Here is a 19,286-nt window from a genome sequence, read left to right as displayed (position 1 = left end):
AATGGATAGTGGTTATTTCATTTCCCTATCAAATGACAACAGCTAAAAAGGAGACTGAGAGCCAAATGTACAGCGGTGTATTTGAACAGAATAAAAAAGCTTAATTTATATAGGCTACACAGGCTACTTATTTGCTCGTTTTGATTTAGGAGACTACTATCGCTTTAAAAGAGAGTAAAGGCGAGGTTGAGCGCTGTCATTTACTCGAGGGTCAGTGTCACGTGGTGAAATCTCTCGTAGTCTATTGGTCAAAGGCACGTGTCTAAGATACCGTACTGCAACGTCACCCGAGGGACTCGTATTAAAAATAAGAACAAAAATCCAGAGTGAAAGTATTTCAGGATCAGTTAGCACACCTCTTTATTTATCCTTAGTTTAGTAGTTGAAGCACCATTATTGGATTGACTAAAACCGGATCATACTAAATTGGTGCCCCAAATTGTATTTATGAAGCAGGGAAATAAAGAACAGCCCAGTTTGGGAATTAAAGAACAAAACTATGGTTTTTCGTTGTGAACACAATAAGAAAGGGGTGCGTGGTTTTTAAATACTGAAAACTGCCGGATTTTCCTCTTTCTATTCTTCTTTTTTCCTTTAAAAGTAACTAAAAAGGTGGAAACTAGACGGAAGCCCCCTAAAGCTGGAATCTGTATACTTCTGTACAGGAAAGCGAAAAAAGGGTTAAAGAAAGAAAATTGGAAAGTGTAGCAGTATGGAAGAAAATGATCATAGCAACAGAGAAGCGGAGCGTCAAGAGTCGGGCGAGGAGTCCAACAGAGCGATTATACCCCTTTTGCAAGCGCCGGGGAACCTGCAACTCCCACACAGAATAACCAACTTTTTCATAGATAACATTTTACGACCGGACTTCGGGCGAAGAAAAGAGGGAACATTTAATCGCGATGAAGGTAGCCTTCCTGGGAGAGAGAATAGCAGCCCTTCGGCCCCCGGAGCGGGGCAGGTAGGGGGGTCTGTTGCAGGAGAAGGAACCTCTAACCCTCCTTCCGTCGGTGGGGCAAAGAAGGCAGATATTGCCGTCGACGAGCCTTTGAAACCCCGCAGAGAAAGTGGAGATCAGTGCCTAAGTTCGGACTCGGATTGTTCTCAAGCCAGCTCTACAGCAGCTTCGGGCCAGCCCATGTTATGGCCAGCCTGGGTTTATTGTACTAGATACTCGGACAGGCCTTCATCAGGTAAGCTTTATTTTTATTTATTAGCATTGAAATAAACTTATCACAGCCTTGACCTTAAATGCCTCTTCACGACATCATCTCGCAAATAAAAAATGAAATAATCCAACCAGTGATTTCCTCGAAAGTTATGTTGATTTTTCCACATGATAGTTGGAAAAAATATCTGGTTGGCTGACCCAGTGAACTGAATAAAAGTGAAACATAAACATACAAACCTCGAACAAAAACATAAAATCGCCCACAATGACAGAAATCTCCGTCTCCCTAACAAAATGAGCAAGTAAACCGTAGCCTATACCGTCTGTGCAGATAATGGAAGATATATTGAGATGTAGCTTCAGTTGCAGCAATGTATATTCATTCATCATTACTCTGGCGAAGCCTACCGCTTATTCTTCAGTCTGCATCATCGGCAAAGCTCTGGTGAAACAAAAAACCAATATCAATCTTCCAGTAAAAAAAAAAATAAAAAATAAGAAAACTGCACGCAATCGGATCGGCAGAAGTACAAAAACGAGGTAGACTTTTAACGAAATATTTTTCCGAGTAACTTCTTGTTTGTAATTTATATCAATTAAATTTTTTAAACCCCAAAATTATTTTTAAAAATACCCTAATAATTAAATGCTGCCCGTTTTTCTTATGTTTGTTAGGATCTTAACATAAATGCAATGGACGAACATATTATTATTATAATTAATGAGTCAGTGTTCACAGTTTAAGAATCCTAATGAGTATTATGATTTGGTGGTATTATTATCAGTATAATGTAATTAACATTTTTTGGCCATAACCTGGTTTATTTCTTAAAATTCCATCTGAAAAAAAAAAGAAATCCATAGTTATGCGACTAGCCTACAATTCTTTTTTTCAATAACGCATGTGATACTTACTAACTTGCCACATGAACTATAATCAATGTTCACGGGAAGCCGTATTTATGTTTTATAGTCATTTTAGTCAAGTAATAAAATAAAAAATGAAGTGCAGAGAAGAGTTTAGACTATAAAATGTAGTTTTGCGCCTTTGTTCCGTCGTCTTTGTTAATATTTGATTTGCATATTTTTTGACAATGGAACAGGCCTAGTAGTAAGCGTGTTTTCGTATATGTTAGTACTCAAGTTATAGACGCTGGATGGTGCATACGAAATGTTGGTCATTAAGCATAGCCCATGTATGAATTCATCTATGAAATATGAAGCCCTTGCATATATAACGTAATGCATGATTTTAAATATTGCGAATATTCTTAATGCAGTAGTAGCTACAGATATTCCTAATCCACACAAAATTTTATCTGTAGTTATTCTTTAATTATTTATTTACACGTGATATACGTTTAAAGTTTGACGAATGGGTGTGGTTCATCTAATGTTTTTTCATCAACAATATGAATTACTGCAACTAAACAGAATACAGGCCCTCTATGTCCGTGGTAACGACATCTAGATACTAACTCCAAAAATATGTAAATGGTTTTTACATATCTAGTCTTTTCAAAGTACAATTTAACGCTTCTCGATTTCGTGTCCCATTCAACGGGGAATAATTGCATCTTATGATAGTCTACCACTCAATTTCCCTCATTTATTTTAGGAGCGATGAAGTTCTCATCAACGCAGAAATGCTAAATGTACGATCGCATTATTATAGGCTACAAAGAATTAAACTCCAGGGCTGCGGAACAGATCACAGAACTCGAGAACGTCCCCAATTCTAGGGATTCTCTGAAGAGCGGAATTGGAGCCCCAATGCGGAATAGACTCATTTATGCAATAGGCCTAAGAGACGCAGTGTAGTCGATTAAGTAAGTGATTAAAATAAAACTAAATATATATATATAAATCAGCGGAATGCATAAGCCAACGCTATATTTCCGTATGTTTCATTGTGAAACGCCACGGTATTTTCTATGCATGGAGGCGGGAGTATTTTTGTGGGCGTAAATTAAATCTGAGATTGGCATACCGGTGTATTTGTCTTACTGAATGATTTTCAAAATATTCATTACAAGCTTAATGAATGCTTATGAACTTGGTTACTATGGTTACAGGTAGAGACAGGGGTTCTAACCCCCCCCCACTCCACCCTTCCCCCCGCCCTTCTTCACACACACACAACATACCCCTCCAACCGAATTGCAAATCGAATACAACTATGGATCCTTCATGAATATTCCACTTCATCAGCGACTGATTATTACCAGCAATCTATTCCTATTGGCGTTATTGTCAAGAAAATAGACACCCAGCACAATGATACTGGTGGTGTGACTTATGATGGATATTTACATAAAAAAACAAATAGCCTAAACAATGGCATGTGATGTCGGATTGTTGCTTGTATTACCACTTCAGTTGAATCGTCAAGTTGTGTGTGTGTGCGTGTGTGTCCTATGTAAAAAAAAATTTAAAATCCTAATCACTCGCTAATTGTATTTGTAACTGCAGGACCAAGATCTCGTAAACCAAAGAAGAAGACTGCCAGTAAAGAGGACAAGCGGCCAAGAACAGCCTTCACTGCCGAACAGCTTCAGAGACTAAAAGCTGAGTTTCAGACAAATCGGTACCTGACAGAGCAGAGAAGGCAAAGTCTGGCACAGGAACTAAGTCTTAACGAATCTCAAATTAAAATCTGGTTTCAGAACAAAAGAGCCAAAATTAAGAAAGCCAGTGGAAGTAAAAATTCTCTGGCTTTGCACTTAATGGCACAGGGACTGTACAATCACGCCACAACTTCAAAAGATGACAAATCAGATAGCGATTGACAGAACGAAAGCAGATGATGACAGGCTATACAATGCAATAATTTCATAAAATAAGGGCCAGTGTATAAAAGATACCAGCATTAATGGATTAAAATATATGTATTATTATTAGATATACTTCTGCAATATCATGTGTATATAATTTACGAGTAAAGTGTTGAACAAAGTTATGTTTTCAATATGTTATCAACCTTGTTGTTTTCTTCCTAAAATAGATGCTTCTTATGTGGAAAAGTGTTTCCATAACGTTCCTTCCTTTTTTCAACCAAGCGCTTTTGGTTGACGTAGACAAATTTGACCGTGAAAAAAAGAAAAAAAAAAAAAAAACAACTTGCTGAAGTCCAAAGATTTTTTCTGCTGCATTCAGGCAACTGTGAATCTAAATAAATTGCTGATTGTAAAGCTATATTATTTCTATGTTTGTTTGTTTTATTAGGTTTTTAATGATTTTTGTGTAAAAAGGACATAAGCAAGGGGTTGTGATTATTATAAAGAGGCTCAGTTACTTGCATTCGAAATTAAGTAACCTACATCTGCAATTTGTGATGTTCGTACGCATACTTTAGTTCAATTATTAAATAAAGCAAACCAGATATACATATTAAGGGATAGCAATCGTTTATATGGTTGCACGCAAGCAACCATTATTACAATTGTTGATTACACTTAAGTTAAATACACAATCTAACATCTGACATCAGGCCAACTTCTATGAAAAAAATGCTTTCAATTTCAAATTGGCTTTTTTACGTCACCTAAATGTACAGTGGCCTCTCCTGTTGAATTAATATAGTTTTTATTGAATGAGCAATATAATATTCTTTTGTAGAATACGTTTTAATTTATATACTGCTGCCTATACGAGGGAGGGACAACTTTGTAGCATAACAGACAATGATTGAATATTCTTCAACACATTCTTAGTACTTGGACAATATGGATAAAATCAGATAAAGGACGCTCAAATAAAGGACGTGTTCGTTTGCGTCATATATATAGATATATAGATATATACATTTACAAATACGGATACATTGATCTCTAGTGTATAACAATGGTTTAAATACTGTTTTATTGTTGTTTGCAAAGAACTTAATATTTGTTGATTTTGTATTTATATAGAATATATTGAAAATCTATCCAATGACCCATGTTGCTTATTGAGAGTAGATTTTGGGGTGTTTACACTACTTATTTATCTTGCAATAACTTCTTTTTGTGAATGAAACGTTTTTGGGGCCTTTGCATGAAAGCTGCAATTTGTTATATCTGGACAGATTACCGTGTTTATAAGCTTGGATCCAAGACGATGAAAGTAAGATGGAGTTTTAAGTTGTAGAGTGTATCCATACCAAATTGTGTTTTTTTTTTTTCTCGTGTGAATTGTGTTTTATTGTATATCTGAAAAGTGTGTATGAATTCAAATCCACCAAACTAAACACACTTTGCCTTAAAAGTTCAGATGTGAACTTTTCGTGAAACAGAACTGTGCTAAATCAAACAAACAAAAAAGTATTACGTTAAATGCATACTAGTTGTATCAGTTGAATATTGCCTTTATCTGAACAGCTGGTTCGACATAATGAATTTATTCATCAGCAAAATCTATAAATGAATATGTTTAAAAAAAGAGGAGAAAAAGAATTGCGTTGTATAATCCAATGCAATCTTTTTATTCTATGTTGAGTTTTGAAATATTCTTTGGTATAAAATAAATGTAAATAATTTGTATCATTTATGTTTAATTGTGTAATTAACTGCCTCTTGAGAACTGGAAAAGCAAGCAAATAAACCTCGAAGATAATACTCTTCAAAGTTTATCATGTATATTATTTCGCATAACTCTAGTCTGAGTGTTTACATGCTTGAAATATTTTTTGCTACTTCCTAACGGGCCTTACAAAACCTGCAACATCAGCATATATAACATGGAACCAAAATCATTATTTACATTCCCCTTCAGTTATTAAATTCAATGGAACCCTACGGATATGACGTCATTGTTGCTGACTACGGCTGCACCAGTTCTACTATTTTGACTGCTGAAAGACTCCATATTTAAAGGTCAGTAAAGGACAACTCGTTCTTATTTTACGCAACTAAGACTACTGTTTCCCTGACTCCTTTATAACCGACCTGACCGAGCGCTCATGTATTAAGAAATAGGCTATATAAAGGTGGGGGGGAAGGGGGATGTATACTTAGGGGTGCATGGTTATAAAGACGATGTAGCTAGAAGCTCAAACTATGCTCTGCAGATGAGTGGAATGACTCGAACTGTGACAGTCACAGATTCTTATTCCAGTTATTTTTAGTAGCCTACAGTAATTTCAGTTACAACGTGTTTATGTTTTACACAAATGACTGCACCAAAAGCTCATTTAAAAAGGTTCTCTCAGGTTTCTGTTGAGTTGTCCTTCCCAATCAGTGATATTCTAAATCCGTGTTCAGTTTCAACAATTTGCAAATAAAAACTCTGTATGAATACAAGATTATTTGATTTGATTATTATTATTATTATTATTATTATTATTGATGATACACTATTTGAGGACTAAACTGAGAAGTATTATTTGATTGAATCCACTGGCTATCCCACAAGACGTATAAGCCAAACTGAAAATTTCTGTTGACTAGTAGAAAACACACAAGATTTAAATAGATTTAAATGATTCCACACCTGCTTTGACATCCTTAGAATTCCTGATGAACTGAATCACAATTCACTATCATTATTTCTGTCTAATTAGGATACTTTTACCCATTATCAAGATTAACGGAAAATATTTTGAAATATGATGGTGCTTAGGCGATTATTATGGAAAAAGAGGAAGAAGAAATAGATAGAATTTCGGAATGTCAAATATAACCAGAATCGGCATATTTAAGAATCGGCTGGATAGCCTAGCCCATCGGCTAAGTTTTGTAGTCTTCTGCAAAGTCGTTGATGTACAAAACGTGCACAGGTAATGCCTTTATTAAATATTACCACAAATATTTATGAGCTCGTGACAGTCGTCGTACATTTCACTATAAAAAGTTATAAATTTAGGAAATTATGCGACAAACGATCCTACAAATCAACAAGAAATTTGTAGGCCAGGCCTTGAATTCGATGTGACTTGACGCCATTTTGCTATAGACCATTTGGGTGGAAATTTTTAGAAAGCCTATTGTTAATAGGAAGTGAGTTTGAGTCAGCATGAGTCAGTATCCATCTGCTGACGTTTATGAAAAAGTAAAATATTTTGTGAAGAGGTGATTTGATAAAACGTCTTTGATTTGGAGTTCGCCAAGGGGTGTCATCCAATGTACAACAGCTAAACCCAAAATAATAACACGTAATAATACAGACTGTTCATCTGAGACCCGTATGGGTATGACATGGTATGGGATACATAGCCTACAGAGATTAAATCAAGTTTATCATCTTATTATGGTTCACAAATGAACGCCACCCAACATTGTGCCAGAAATTCAATTTTAAAGACGTAGCTACTTGATTAAGGTAAAATGATATGTTGGAGGTTGGATTCTACTGGCGTCTTTTAAACCCACCTTCATAAATAAATAGTTGTAAAGGTTTTCTCGAAGAGAGGCTGCGGAAAATCCAACAAGGTTACGTATTTTTCTCAGAATGATTATTAGTTCTGCAGAAAACGTTTTTATTGTAACTAGAAATGATTATAGAATTGAAGCTTTGTGCTACCTCTCAAAACAGAAGTAAGTGCCAATGCAAATTTTGAGGATTCTGTTAATTCACACTCGCCAAACCCTACCCTACAAACCAAATATAAATTATTTTCATTTATTTATAGCCTACATAACGGAGTCGGAAAACTTCTTAAAGTTACGTAGGTGTATTGCAAACGTAGGTAAGGTTGAAACGAAACGATATCCAAAGATATTTGAAGTTACAAGCCACATTGACGGTCTTCATTAGTTTCAGCTTGTGAAATAGTATCAAACACGTTTCACCACATTCGGTCTATTTTACCTTTTTAAACAATGGCAGCTTGAGAAGCAGCAGGATATTATATTAATTAATATCTCAAAAGGAGGAAGGTCTGTATGTATAACGTATACAGAGGACATCACAAGTAAGTGAATTTTTATATTTCATAATCTACAACGTCATGGCATAGCCCAATTCTCTTTACAGGCCTGCGCCAGTCCCGTGAAACCATGCATATCAAAAAAAAAAAAAAGCCAGCAAAATATTCAGAACATTCCAAACTGCTGTTTGGCCTACTTGATGTCTTTAAACCTTTTACAAAAGTTGCAAACTGTGGGGAAGAAGAAAAAAAATAAAATAAAAAAAAATATATATAAAGTAGGCTGCTTATGAGTACCATTTCCCAGCATTGACCTGCTCTTCAATGGTAAAGAAGCTCATCTGCATTTCTTTTCTTGCCCGGCTTGTATGTGGAAGTAACGCCCAACGGTCACTGACTTGATGAGCTCTGGGCAGCGAAAGGCCGGCGCTTCTCAGACACTCTACGCTGCCCCTGAAAGGAGTCTGTGGCCGGGAGACTCCGATGAAGGTCAAAGCCTTCTGTCACAGCTGCAGGTGGCTCATTTCCTCCCCTCACATCACTTCTACACCTCTGAATTCAACACAGCCCCTTAAAGGAATCTCATTAAAGCTGTATTTTCCCAAGTCTCCATTTCAAACTCTGCCCGTCCCAATCCCTCCTGCTTGCCCCCGTCAACCCCCTCCGACAAAAATCAATAAAAATAAACCCCAGCAAAAAACATAAGTGACACTGCCACTTTTAAACTTTTAAATAAATATATATATTAAATTCAGAAACACTGAAACCTAGTAAGTAAATGGCATGCAATTGGAATATTCAAGGAAGATTCAAATTTGACAGTTTTTTTCTCCTGGCCATGTGTGTGTGTGTGTGTGTGTGTGTGTGTATATATATATATATTTCCAATAAGGTATGGTGTTAGCTAAGAATAGGAACCTGCTGAATATTGATTGAGTGCTGATGTGTGCCTGAGTGAAGACTGACTTTTATTTAAAATAACTGAGGGATTTGTGCTCTAAGAGTAAATTAAAGCCTCTCAAGTTTCACATTTTTATATCCACATATAACAGAAAAAACAAACAAAAAACACAAAAACAATAGGAGGATTTTCAAGGGCAGGAGCACCTGTCATGTTGCTCGAGCGCATCTGACTTACTATAACTTTAACTTTGACAAACGCTTTGGAAGCAAAGGCGGTCAAACAGAAGAAAGAAAATAAATATCAGAAAAGTATTGACATCCCTTGTCTGCTTCCCATACAAAAAAGCCACCCCATCCCCTCCCCCACTGAGTTATTTATCCGTAGTTTCTAAATGCTTCCTAGTCAAACTTGAATATGCAATGAAGTGCCAGAGCTTTGTGGCGGAAATATAATTAAAGTGGTGAAAGATGTAAAAGGTGAAGAATGGGGATGACATCAGGCCAATTTCACACTTGGCACTCGGATGGTCGAGCCCAAGCCAGGCTCTTGCCATGCAACACAGATCAAAGCACACTGCCACTACCAAAAAGGCAAAGGGCACTTAAGTATGCTAATCCCCAGGACAAATATATTTTAATCTTGTTAGAATACAAGTTAATGCTGCAGCTCAGTGGCTGAACTTTGTCGGAGTAGAGAGATCCACTTTCCTACATTTCTGAATGAGTCGGACCTCCTGGCTCATTCAGATTGAATTTGGGCAATTTTATAAAATGGTCCACCATTCCAGTCGGAGTGATCCGCATAAAGGGCCCGTTTCATTAAAAACTCCAGCCCCCGAGTCAGCCACCTCGCTGGATACCCCGCTAAGGCGGCTAACACGCATAGGAAATGAGCATTTAGTGGTCCAGTTTGTCGCGTCACTTTGAGCCCTTTCCAGCAGCACCTTGGTAACCCTTGATCTCTCATGTATACACTCAGGCCACGGACCCTTCACAGACGGCTGTGCACACAAAGAGGTCTTGGACACATTGTCGTGCCACAGGCAACCCTCACTTCATGCAATTTGTTTAATGACAAAAAAAGAAAGAAAAAGAAAAATACAAAAAAAAGGAGAGAAAAAAAATCGTGCCCACTAAATTTTGTGAAATACCTGTGTTTCAGCGGGACAGCGGATGCGTTTCAAACCGGTGTGCTTCAGCTTCAAACAGACAAAAGCTCTGAGCTCAGTTTCTGACCACGTCGCTCTCCTCTTTAACCAAAGCGGTGTTATTCCTATACAATTTAGCAGTTGCAAAAGCTTTGGTTTTCCACTCGCAACTTGCTCCTTCATGCTCTGAGTCACTATTTCAGTCTTCAAATTTCATTCAAGACCTGGGTAAACCTTTGTGTGAAAACTTCAGATCCAAGCATGGTCCATGTAGGGCAGCTACAAAGTTTGGCCATTTGTTAAACAAAAACTTATAGGTACAAGACCCATGAGGCTGAATGAGAAATATGATACAGTTTTTCATAAAGAATGATTTTCATATGAAGGATTATGGCATAAAAAGTGCCCAACTAGAAAATGCAAGAAGTTGCAATCCCACAGCTCTCTGCCATGAATAAGACTAACTTATTTTTAGCTTGAGGGGGACTCTGACTCATGCATATCAGTTGTTTTTGTCAACCCATGCACATTTTTGTTACATTTAGCCACCGCCAAATGCATGTTACATAGGTAATGCAACACTATATATTTTTAAATGCATCATTCAAATGTTAAGTGCAATGCTGGTGTACTAAACCAAAGACAAGATTTCCTTGCTTTTTTTATAACACATTTATGTCCAACTGATCACGCTCCAACCCTTACAACGCAGTTTTTAAGGATACAAGCTCCTACTTAACCTGTCTGATCAAATTGCAACAAAGTAACAGTGTTCAGTTTTATTTCAGACGCAATAAAGATTTACACATTTAAAATATTCCTGAGAAGTTGCTGTGACATTTACTGTTAGGAATCAGTTTTGTTGTTCATCCAAAAAAATAAAAATACCAGAGGCAAAGAAGCTAAGAACATTTTTCGTTGCATCTATCTGATTTGCTCCCTCAGAAATGTGTGCAAATCTGGCAATAAAATTGCTTTTAGCCTTCATTTACACCTAATTTCATTTCAGGAAAGTTTTATTTTTATCAACATAAACATTTTGTAAACAGAATGTAAGGCTTAGCCAGGCACAATGTTCTTTGTATATAAACTCTGCATAAATAATTTCATGACCTACAACTCTTTGACCGTGTTTAAGAAATATTGGGACTTTTATGTTCATTAAATAAAAAAATAAAAAATAATTTCTAAAACTAGAAATAAATGAGGGAACATGTCGTTCTCAGGTAACCAGTAAGACAAACGACGCTGCAGTTTAGACTGATTCAGGGCCCAAATCCAGACTTGCAAACATAAAACAATCACAATGTAACACATGAATACAGCCTACGTCCAATCAAAACTAGTCCCTAAATTTAACTCCCAGTTAAATGCAAGAGTCATAAATATGAGCTCAGAATTTCAGCCATCACACATACGCAAGCTGCCAAAGAGCTCGTTGTGAAACAAATCCCACGATTGCGTGTACTACTATTTCAAAATTACGGTCCAATGCTGATTGCATCCAGGTCTGTTTTCCATTTGGTGTATGCTTAGCAGAGTGCCTAACACAGGCAAACAGACACACTCTATTGTGCACTGGCAGCATTTCACTGAAGCCACTGAAGGAAAGTAGTGTGCTCAGGATGCAACAGAAGTACCACCGCTTGGGATTCAACCATATGAACCTCTCGGTGCTACAGGAAGCTCCACCTGATCAGCAGTATTTTATCCAGCCCAGATTCAGACTCTCAGCAATACGCGGTGTCCTTCAAACCTTTAATTGAGCTTTACTTCATTTTAATTCAGTGGGAGTTGAAATGTGCAGTGCTAGGATCAGGACAGGGAGAAGTTATACATAATGTTTTATATAACCGTTAATAAGACAACGCGCAGCTGTGTAGGATTGAAGGCTGCCTCCAGGGCTGTCTTTAACACTGGAACGCGACCAAACTTTTACAGAGTTCTGTCTCTTAACAGCAGCGAACACATTTCATATTCAAGAACACACACCGAAAAGAAATCACAAACACAATCAATGCTCCCCATTCAGTAAAGTGCAATTACACAAAAGTTGGAGTAAGTTGAAAAAGTAACAGATAAACTGTATGAGAGACTTCAGAGAACAGGAAAGGGGAACTGGATTGCGTAGATAACTTGTTTTTAATACAGTTGTGATCGGTTCAAAGTGAATGACAAAAAAAATAAACTTTGGATATGAAATACATACAAGTTAACTGCTAACTTATTTATGACTTCAGCTGCTAGAACATTCTGTGGTGAGTCCGTATTTTCTTCAGTGAAGACTGAGATCATTAAAGGCTGGAAACTGCAGTCATGTAATCAGTACAACTAGCTTTTTCACAATTCACTATCATTTTTGTCATCACATAATTTATTGACATTGTTCAATGCATCTTTTCAGATCTTCACTAGAAATTTTATTTTATCCCCGTTCAAAGAATTAGCGTAACATATCTGAGATAAATTTTAGTCAGAGTTCCAGCTCAGTGTTTGTATTGCCATTGTTGCTTTGCCATTTTACAAATTAAAATCAATGTTACAATAAATTAACCAGGATTAAGTCACACATAATACATAACTCATTTGATTTCAGTTGCAGATATTTGTCTGCCACACAAGAAATTCTAAATGACAACTAAAATGAACCTACACAAGGTCGGTTGAATGTGTATAGCATCCACGTGTGGCAGATAAACTTTACGGACTTTTGCCAAGCATAAGTGACCTGTGTCATGTAACAATGCATTAAATATACATTTTTCTCATGCTAAGAAATGTAATGTTTCCATACTCAGTTCTTATACCTTATACACACAGAGTAAACCACTACAGTATGTACTCAAAGTTACGTTTTGCTGGTACACAGAGCTCAAACCCCTCACATACGTTTATAACACTGGGTAGCTGGCTTTTGGGCATGACACAGTGGTTACTTTGCTCAAAGAGTACTATACAGCACTCATTACATTCACTAAAAGATGAACAAAAGTTTTATAGTATAAAGTAACTTTTTTATACTTGTTTATAAATCAAGTATTTTCAACATGAAAAAGGTTACATGAATGTTGGTTTGTAATGACATTTTAATTTAAATAGGTTAACATATTTTATATCTTACCAAAATATTGCAGCACAGGAGTTTACCACAAACTCAATTCAGTTTATATGAATCACAAAATTATGACATTGCATAATATATATTTTATGCAAGAATGTACCCTATTTTAATCAAGTATCAATTCACATTTTAAATTATCATCTCTTGTTGTACTGCACCCTCCATAAAATAAACAAAGAATAGCTGACCTTTGAGATGTAATTATTTTTCGCCTTTTTGATATCTTGACCTTTTGTGCACACGTATGACCTTATAAGAACACACTTCAAGTTCAAAAGTAATGTTATAATTATAACCTGGACAACAGGAGCATCATTCATAAAAAATGTATAAAAACAAATACACAATCATAACGAAATAAGTGTTTTTCTACATAAACTATTGGTTACTATTTATCAGAAGATAATTGTTTTGGAATGGAGGCATAACACTTCTTGGTCCACATTGAAAATTGAGCTGACAAAAGCAAATATCCACTCACACATTCAAACTTGGGTGTACGCCTAGATATATACAGCCTTTGGCTATTTAGCAATTCCTATGAACAAAAACAGCAAAAAAACAATCAACTTAAGGCATTTTTATATTTTATTCTATTGTACATACAATTTTAATATAATTTCAGACCAGAAGCAAACAAAAACCAGCCTTGCCTTTCTACACATCATAGATGTATGCCTCAAAGTAAGTATGCAATGACATGCTTGGACATTTCAAACAAATTCGAATTCAACAAAACCAGTACATGAGTACATTACAGTTCATGAGTACATGTTAAAAGCAAATGAGGTGTAAAGTCAATCTTCAGTACAAAGTGGACAGATGCAACCATTTAAAAAGTATCACACACAACACTGATACAAACAGAAGAAAAATGCAGTCAAACAGAATCGGAGGGAATCACTGAGACAAAAAAGAAACATTAATGATGCAAGATTCAGCGTGCACTATGTAAAGTATGTCATTTTGACACTAATTTATCTTTATAAAAACAATGTGGGCCCTAATACAAGCAAATATGAATTCCTATGGCACTAACTGGGGGTTCCACAGATTATTGAAGACATGATACACCTTGAGTGTCTAAAAGCAGCACCTTTGGGTGCTGCATGTGTCATAGGTGATTATGGCATAGTTGAGTTCTCTTTAACATTGGAATAGCTCAGTTTAAAGTCAGAACCTCAGCTGAAGAACACTGGTGGAGTAAACTGATTCAGCACATCAGTAGTGTTTTTTATGAGCATTATTGTGGAGCCTTCTGCATCTGTGTTTGCTTATGGCACCTCTCGATTGCGTGTGACCATAGTGTTTTCTCCACTGAAACAAAATGGGGGGGTGGGGGGGGTGGTTAGGGGTAGATGAGCACCCAGCCCTGCTTGGGCGGTGACCGCGCTGCCTGTTATTCAGCGCGATTATGCAACATGGAGGACGAGCGGGGGGCTCGGCGAGGGGAGAAAGCGCCCTCATCTGCGGCGGCGGCGACGGCGAGTACCTGGTGCGTCCCCGCGAAGCGCGGCGTCCGCCACGCGGCCCCCCCGCCGCCCCCGGTGATATCATCTTCCCGCGCGCCCGCCGCGTCTCCACACTGAGTGGGGAGAAGAGAGGGAGACAGAGCGACAGGGCGTGAGCCCCCCGCGCTACGCCGCGTCCTCGCAAGACCTTAAAAAAGAAGCGCGCGTCACTCAGCCCCGGCGAACGGTGATGATTTCAAACAAAGCGCACTGCCCTTTCAAATGCTTCTGAAACCATTTCAAACGATGTGGGACCATCTCTGTTTCTGCTATACCCCCACCAAAAAAAGCCCCCCCCCCCCCAAACCATTGTCTTTCTTTTAATCATCTATTCATTTAGTCAGCAGGGACTGATATCAGACTGTGGTTCACCTTGTGAGGACGTGGTGAATTTACAGCGATGTGTATGTGAAACTCTAGCGATTCTGAGACAGCCTTACAAACAAAATGTCTGAACTACAACTACGCCTGCAAAGGTAGGCATGCAGATTTTAGACAGTCTTCATCTGAGAACACCGCAGCTGATCCCTGTAACGACATCTAGTTCCATTAGCTTTGAAAGCACTGCCACATTCATCAAAACAAATTTCTACTAAAATATATTCTTCAAAAGGAGCTTACTCTGAATTTTCAGTGCCTCACACTAACCTGTACGCCTGCCATGTGCAGCAATAACTGGATTGCTATTCAGGAATATTTACATGTGTACTGCACGTATTTGAGTCCATGTTTTCTTGTCATTTTTCTGATCCTGGGGAGAAACGTGTTGTGGTCAGAATAAATCAATGCAAGCTGATGTTGTAAGTGCGTGGTGACGCAATGATTTCCGGCTGTGTACAGCTGGTTATGTATGTCAACATTCATCTACATCTATATGTTCATATTCAAATGCATACAAGTTGACGAACATGTTTATTTCAACGATAAATACATGTCATATCCGTGTGAAATCACTGTGAGTACATATGTGCAATCTTAGTTGTCGGTAGGTTTTTGCATAGTAAGTAATAATATTTATTACAAGTATACCTTTCAACATTGAAATTCTAATTCTGGATTATAGCCTTTATTAAAAAAGGCAAAAAGAATGGTACACTATAATGTGATAAATCAAGGGTATTTATACATCACAGCAAGAAAATCACAGATATAAAATTATGTTGGTGCAACCAAGTCGTGACTGCGGTGAGACAAGAGCAGACTTGTTTTTCAGTCAAAATGGCCTCCAATTCTGAATTTAATATGGAAACTGCTTCAAAGCCTACAGCTTGTCTGCAATCCTGATGTACAGGCACAGGCAGCGAAGAACTCATCATTTACCTAAATATGGCTTATTGAAGCGTCTCTTGATTGTGTGCAACGGCGAGCGCCATAGTGTTTTCGGCACTAAACCAGAAGGGGGGGGCGGGGGGGGTGGATGAGCACCCAGCCCAACGCCCAATTGCCTGTTATTCAGCGCGATTATGCAACATGGAGGACGAGCGGGGGGCTCGGCGAGGGGAGAAAGCGCCCTCATCTGCGGCGGCGGCGACGGCGAGTACCTGGTGCGTCCCCGCGAAGCGCGGCGTCCGCCACGCAGCCCCCCGGCGCCCCGGTGATATCATCTTCCCGCGCGCCCGCCGCGTCTCCACACTGAGAGGGGAGAAGAGAGGGAGACAGAGCGACAGGGCGTGAGCCCCCCGCGCTACGCCGCGTCCTCACGAGGCGGCTCTCAGTGCGCCATAGCACCGCGCCCCACCACCCCCCCGCCCCCACTCCACGCTCCTCCCTCCCACGCCCTGCCATTTTAGCCCTCCCGGAGGCGCAGCCATCATGGAGGGGGTCATTGTGCGGGAGGCGCTCGCCCCCGCCGCCGCGCAGCTGCCCCCTGGTCCCGCCGTGCCGCTGACGCGCCAAAGAGCCAGCGCCGGTTTCACCGCAGGCGGACCGGACGCCGCTCGGAGTGCGCTGTTCCGCGTCAGTCACGGCGCTGAGCCGCCGCGTCCCGTCCAGCGCGCCCGCGTTCGCACGCATCAGCAATAACAATTTCATCGCCACAATAAAACCGTAAATAGACAGCATGAATGACGTATAAGAGTATTCTGTACCCATTCACACCCTACACTGTGAATTTTGAAAATATTACTTTTTCCTAAAATGATCAGAGTATGTAATGTGACATTGATCAAGTTCATATTTATGCCATTAACAAGCTAATTGACCTTGGATATTAATCTTTCAGGACTAGGCACATCCATCACATCCTGATGGTACAGAACTGATGTTACATTATTTATTAGTTTTGGTATTGACGGAATTCGATCAAACACAATCATGTTGTGCAACAAATACATTAGAAAGTACACCTCTTAATTCAAGAGATGTTCATATGTACTCTTTAAGATGCATTAATGGTAAATCCATGGTCTTACGGGCACTTTCACATGTTATGTTTCATATGCACCGTGAATCTCTTTCCTACACACTAATCATTTAAATCAAAACCACATAACTCTCAATACAGCCTCTGTTGAGAAATATCTAATTTAATCTAATTTGCATTTATAAAAAGGGAAATACTTTATATGTCTATAAACAATCTCAGGTTTTCACTGACTAAATCATAATTGTTGTGCAGGAAAAGGCTATTCAATTAATATATCCACATAATATACAAATTTAGAATATTTCGGCAAATGTGATGTGTTCACAGCACAGTACTATACATTATTTGAATAATATATAAATATTGATGATGATAAATTCAAAAGTCCTGGATTTATGGCACATTTGATTTAATAAATAAATAAAATACTCACGGCAAATCTCAAGAAATTTCAAAATCTGGAAAAACGCTTTTGTTATTATTCCTTTGAAAAACTTTTTGGATTTGTTTCTCTTTGGTCCATGTGAAGGGCATGATCATTCATACACTTGGTCCGGCAGCTCTGGTAAAGTGTAGTCACGCAAGAGCAACCTATTGAATCAAAAAGTAAAAAAAAAAAATATTAAAAAGACATCTCACCTTACAAAAAGTGAAAAAACTGTGATATTACTTAAATATAATTCAATTTCTTTTTTAAATGTATATCAAATATATACCATCCCTTGGTTGGTAAAAATTTCAAAATGTTAAAGGTATTTTCGTCAAGGCTCAAAGAAAAAGTTGGCATGAAAAACTTCTGGAAAACCTGAGAAATATATATTTACACAATTGATCTTGCCAAGATCTGCTGCCTTGATTTTGCAAGCATCTGGGTCACACCAATGCCCCCGCCCTCTTCCCCAACCCACCCATCACCCCAAAATCCACCCAACACCCCCTCCCCCCACCACCCTCAGCTCACCCCAATAACCCCCCATCAAAAAAAAAAAGAAAGAGAAAAAGCATCCCTAAACTATCATTGTGGTTTTAAACCAACTACATTAAAGGTCAAAGTGCATCCTCTCCCCTTGGTAACGGCACAAAAAACGTGGTGTCGTCTAGACAGGTCAAGGTGCACGGTGCTCCTGCCCCCGCGGCTCCTTCCGGAAGGGGGTGTCACCGGCAGCCAAGTGCAGGATGCACAGCGGAGAGCCATCCTTTGGCCTTTGAAAGGAGGTTCATCCCCTCCACCCTCCACTGATCAAAGTAGGAAGTTTTGGTGTCACCCCTGGTCAAAAAGGGGGCGAATTGCAGATGAACTCCGTTTCTGCAATGTAGATATATATCCAGACCCTATTGTCTTCTTTCAGACCCTTCCGGTCCCACTGATTACATTATGGGAGCGCTTTTTTCCCCTCTCTCCCTCTCCCTCTCCGACACAAAGGGGCTTCCGCGCCTCACTGCCATCTGGTCCCAAATAAGATAAAAGGTCCCACGGACACAATGTACCGAGCACACATTCTGCTTTTAATTAAACCCAACCGATATAGATGGACCGACAGACAGATACGGAGGCGCACAGCGCCAGTTCATTTTCACTTAAATAATCCAGCTGCTCAAACATCCTAAAAACCCAAAATGAGGATTTAAGTGAAAGTTTGCCAAACATTAAATACAAAAATAAAAACATGCAAGCACAAGTATTGTGTTTGGTTTAAATTCATATATTTACCAAGAATATTAAGTTTCTATTTTAACAACAAATAAATCCAAAAAGAAACTAAATAAAGAAAAACAAAAACATATTTCCTTTTAAAACTTAAAGAAGTTCAACATGCATGGGGGAAATTCTTTATTTATAATTTATAGCTCAGCGCCAAATGGCAACTCTTCCTTTCAGACCCGCCATTTGGAGGCTGAAATGGTGCATCCTCTGCTGAATCCTTATCATGCAATCCTGAAAATGGAGGGGAATTAAATTCCTTTCCTCAACAGTCCAAGGGTTTTGAATAGGACCTGTCAATAAAGAATTTCCAGAGGAATAAAAAAAGGCCTAGGCCGTCCTCCCAGAGAATAGAATTCTCAGGGATGCTATCCTCTATTGAATTCTCATTGGAAAGACAGCCATCATTGTAATGTAATGGAAAAGGCTCTCAATTTATTGTGAGTATAATTGTGTGCATACCAAAATATCTTTATTCTATTAATGTGTTAATAGAAGCAAAATAGATTTGTGTTTTGTTT

General features: G+C 38.5%; 1 protein-coding gene and 2 long non-coding RNA genes across 3 annotated transcripts in view; 2 read left to right on the top strand and 1 right to left on the bottom strand.

Moving 5' to 3' along the window:
• The first annotated feature begins 323 nt into the window (after nucleotides 1-323).
• Nucleotides 324-4,299, top strand: en2a (engrailed homeobox 2a). The gene is made up of 2 exons (XM_064332783.1): nucleotides 324-1,193; nucleotides 3,644-4,299. The coding sequence occupies exons 1-2, from the start codon at nucleotides 713-715 to the stop codon at nucleotides 3,958-3,960; spliced, it is 798 nt and encodes a 265-aa protein (XP_064188853.1). The 5' UTR covers nucleotides 324-712; the 3' UTR covers nucleotides 3,961-4,299.
• A 1,647-nt stretch (nucleotides 4,300-5,946) lies between these two features.
• The window catches only part of LOC135253474 (uncharacterized), a 20,072-nt gene continuing 6,732 nt past the window's right edge, over nucleotides 5,947-19,286 (top strand). Inside the window, exons 1-2 of the long non-coding RNA XR_010329627.1 lie at nucleotides 5,947-6,024; nucleotides 8,393-8,530. This is a non-coding gene — a long non-coding RNA (uncharacterized LOC135253474). The remainder of the gene's footprint in view (nucleotides 6,025-8,392; nucleotides 8,531-19,286) is intronic.
• LOC135253473 (uncharacterized) overlaps nucleotides 16,159-19,286 on the bottom strand; it is a 17,936-nt gene continuing 14,808 nt past the window's right edge. The window contains exons 3-4 of the long non-coding RNA XR_010329626.1: nucleotides 17,497-17,654; nucleotides 16,159-16,330 (exon numbers count right to left, since the gene is read on the bottom strand). This is a non-coding gene — a long non-coding RNA (uncharacterized LOC135253473). The remainder of the gene's footprint in view (nucleotides 16,331-17,496; nucleotides 17,655-19,286) is intronic.

This window comes from Anguilla rostrata, chromosome 4, assembly GCF_018555375.3.
Source record: "Anguilla rostrata isolate EN2019 chromosome 4, ASM1855537v3, whole genome shotgun sequence".
Lineage (NCBI taxonomy): Eukaryota > Metazoa > Chordata > Actinopteri > Anguilliformes > Anguillidae > Anguilla > Anguilla rostrata.
This window is presented reverse-complemented; position numbering and strand designations above follow the sequence as displayed.

Excerpts from the sequence above, each read along its gene's own strand:
- en2a (XM_064332783.1), top strand. The coding sequence starts at position 713 with ATGGAAGAAAATGATCATAGCAACAGAGAAGCGGAGCGTCAAGAGTCG. Across the intron at positions 1,194-3,643 it reads CTCGGACAGGCCTTCATCAG|GACCAAGATCTCGTAAACCA; the intron begins GTAAGCTTTATT and ends TTGTAACTGCAG.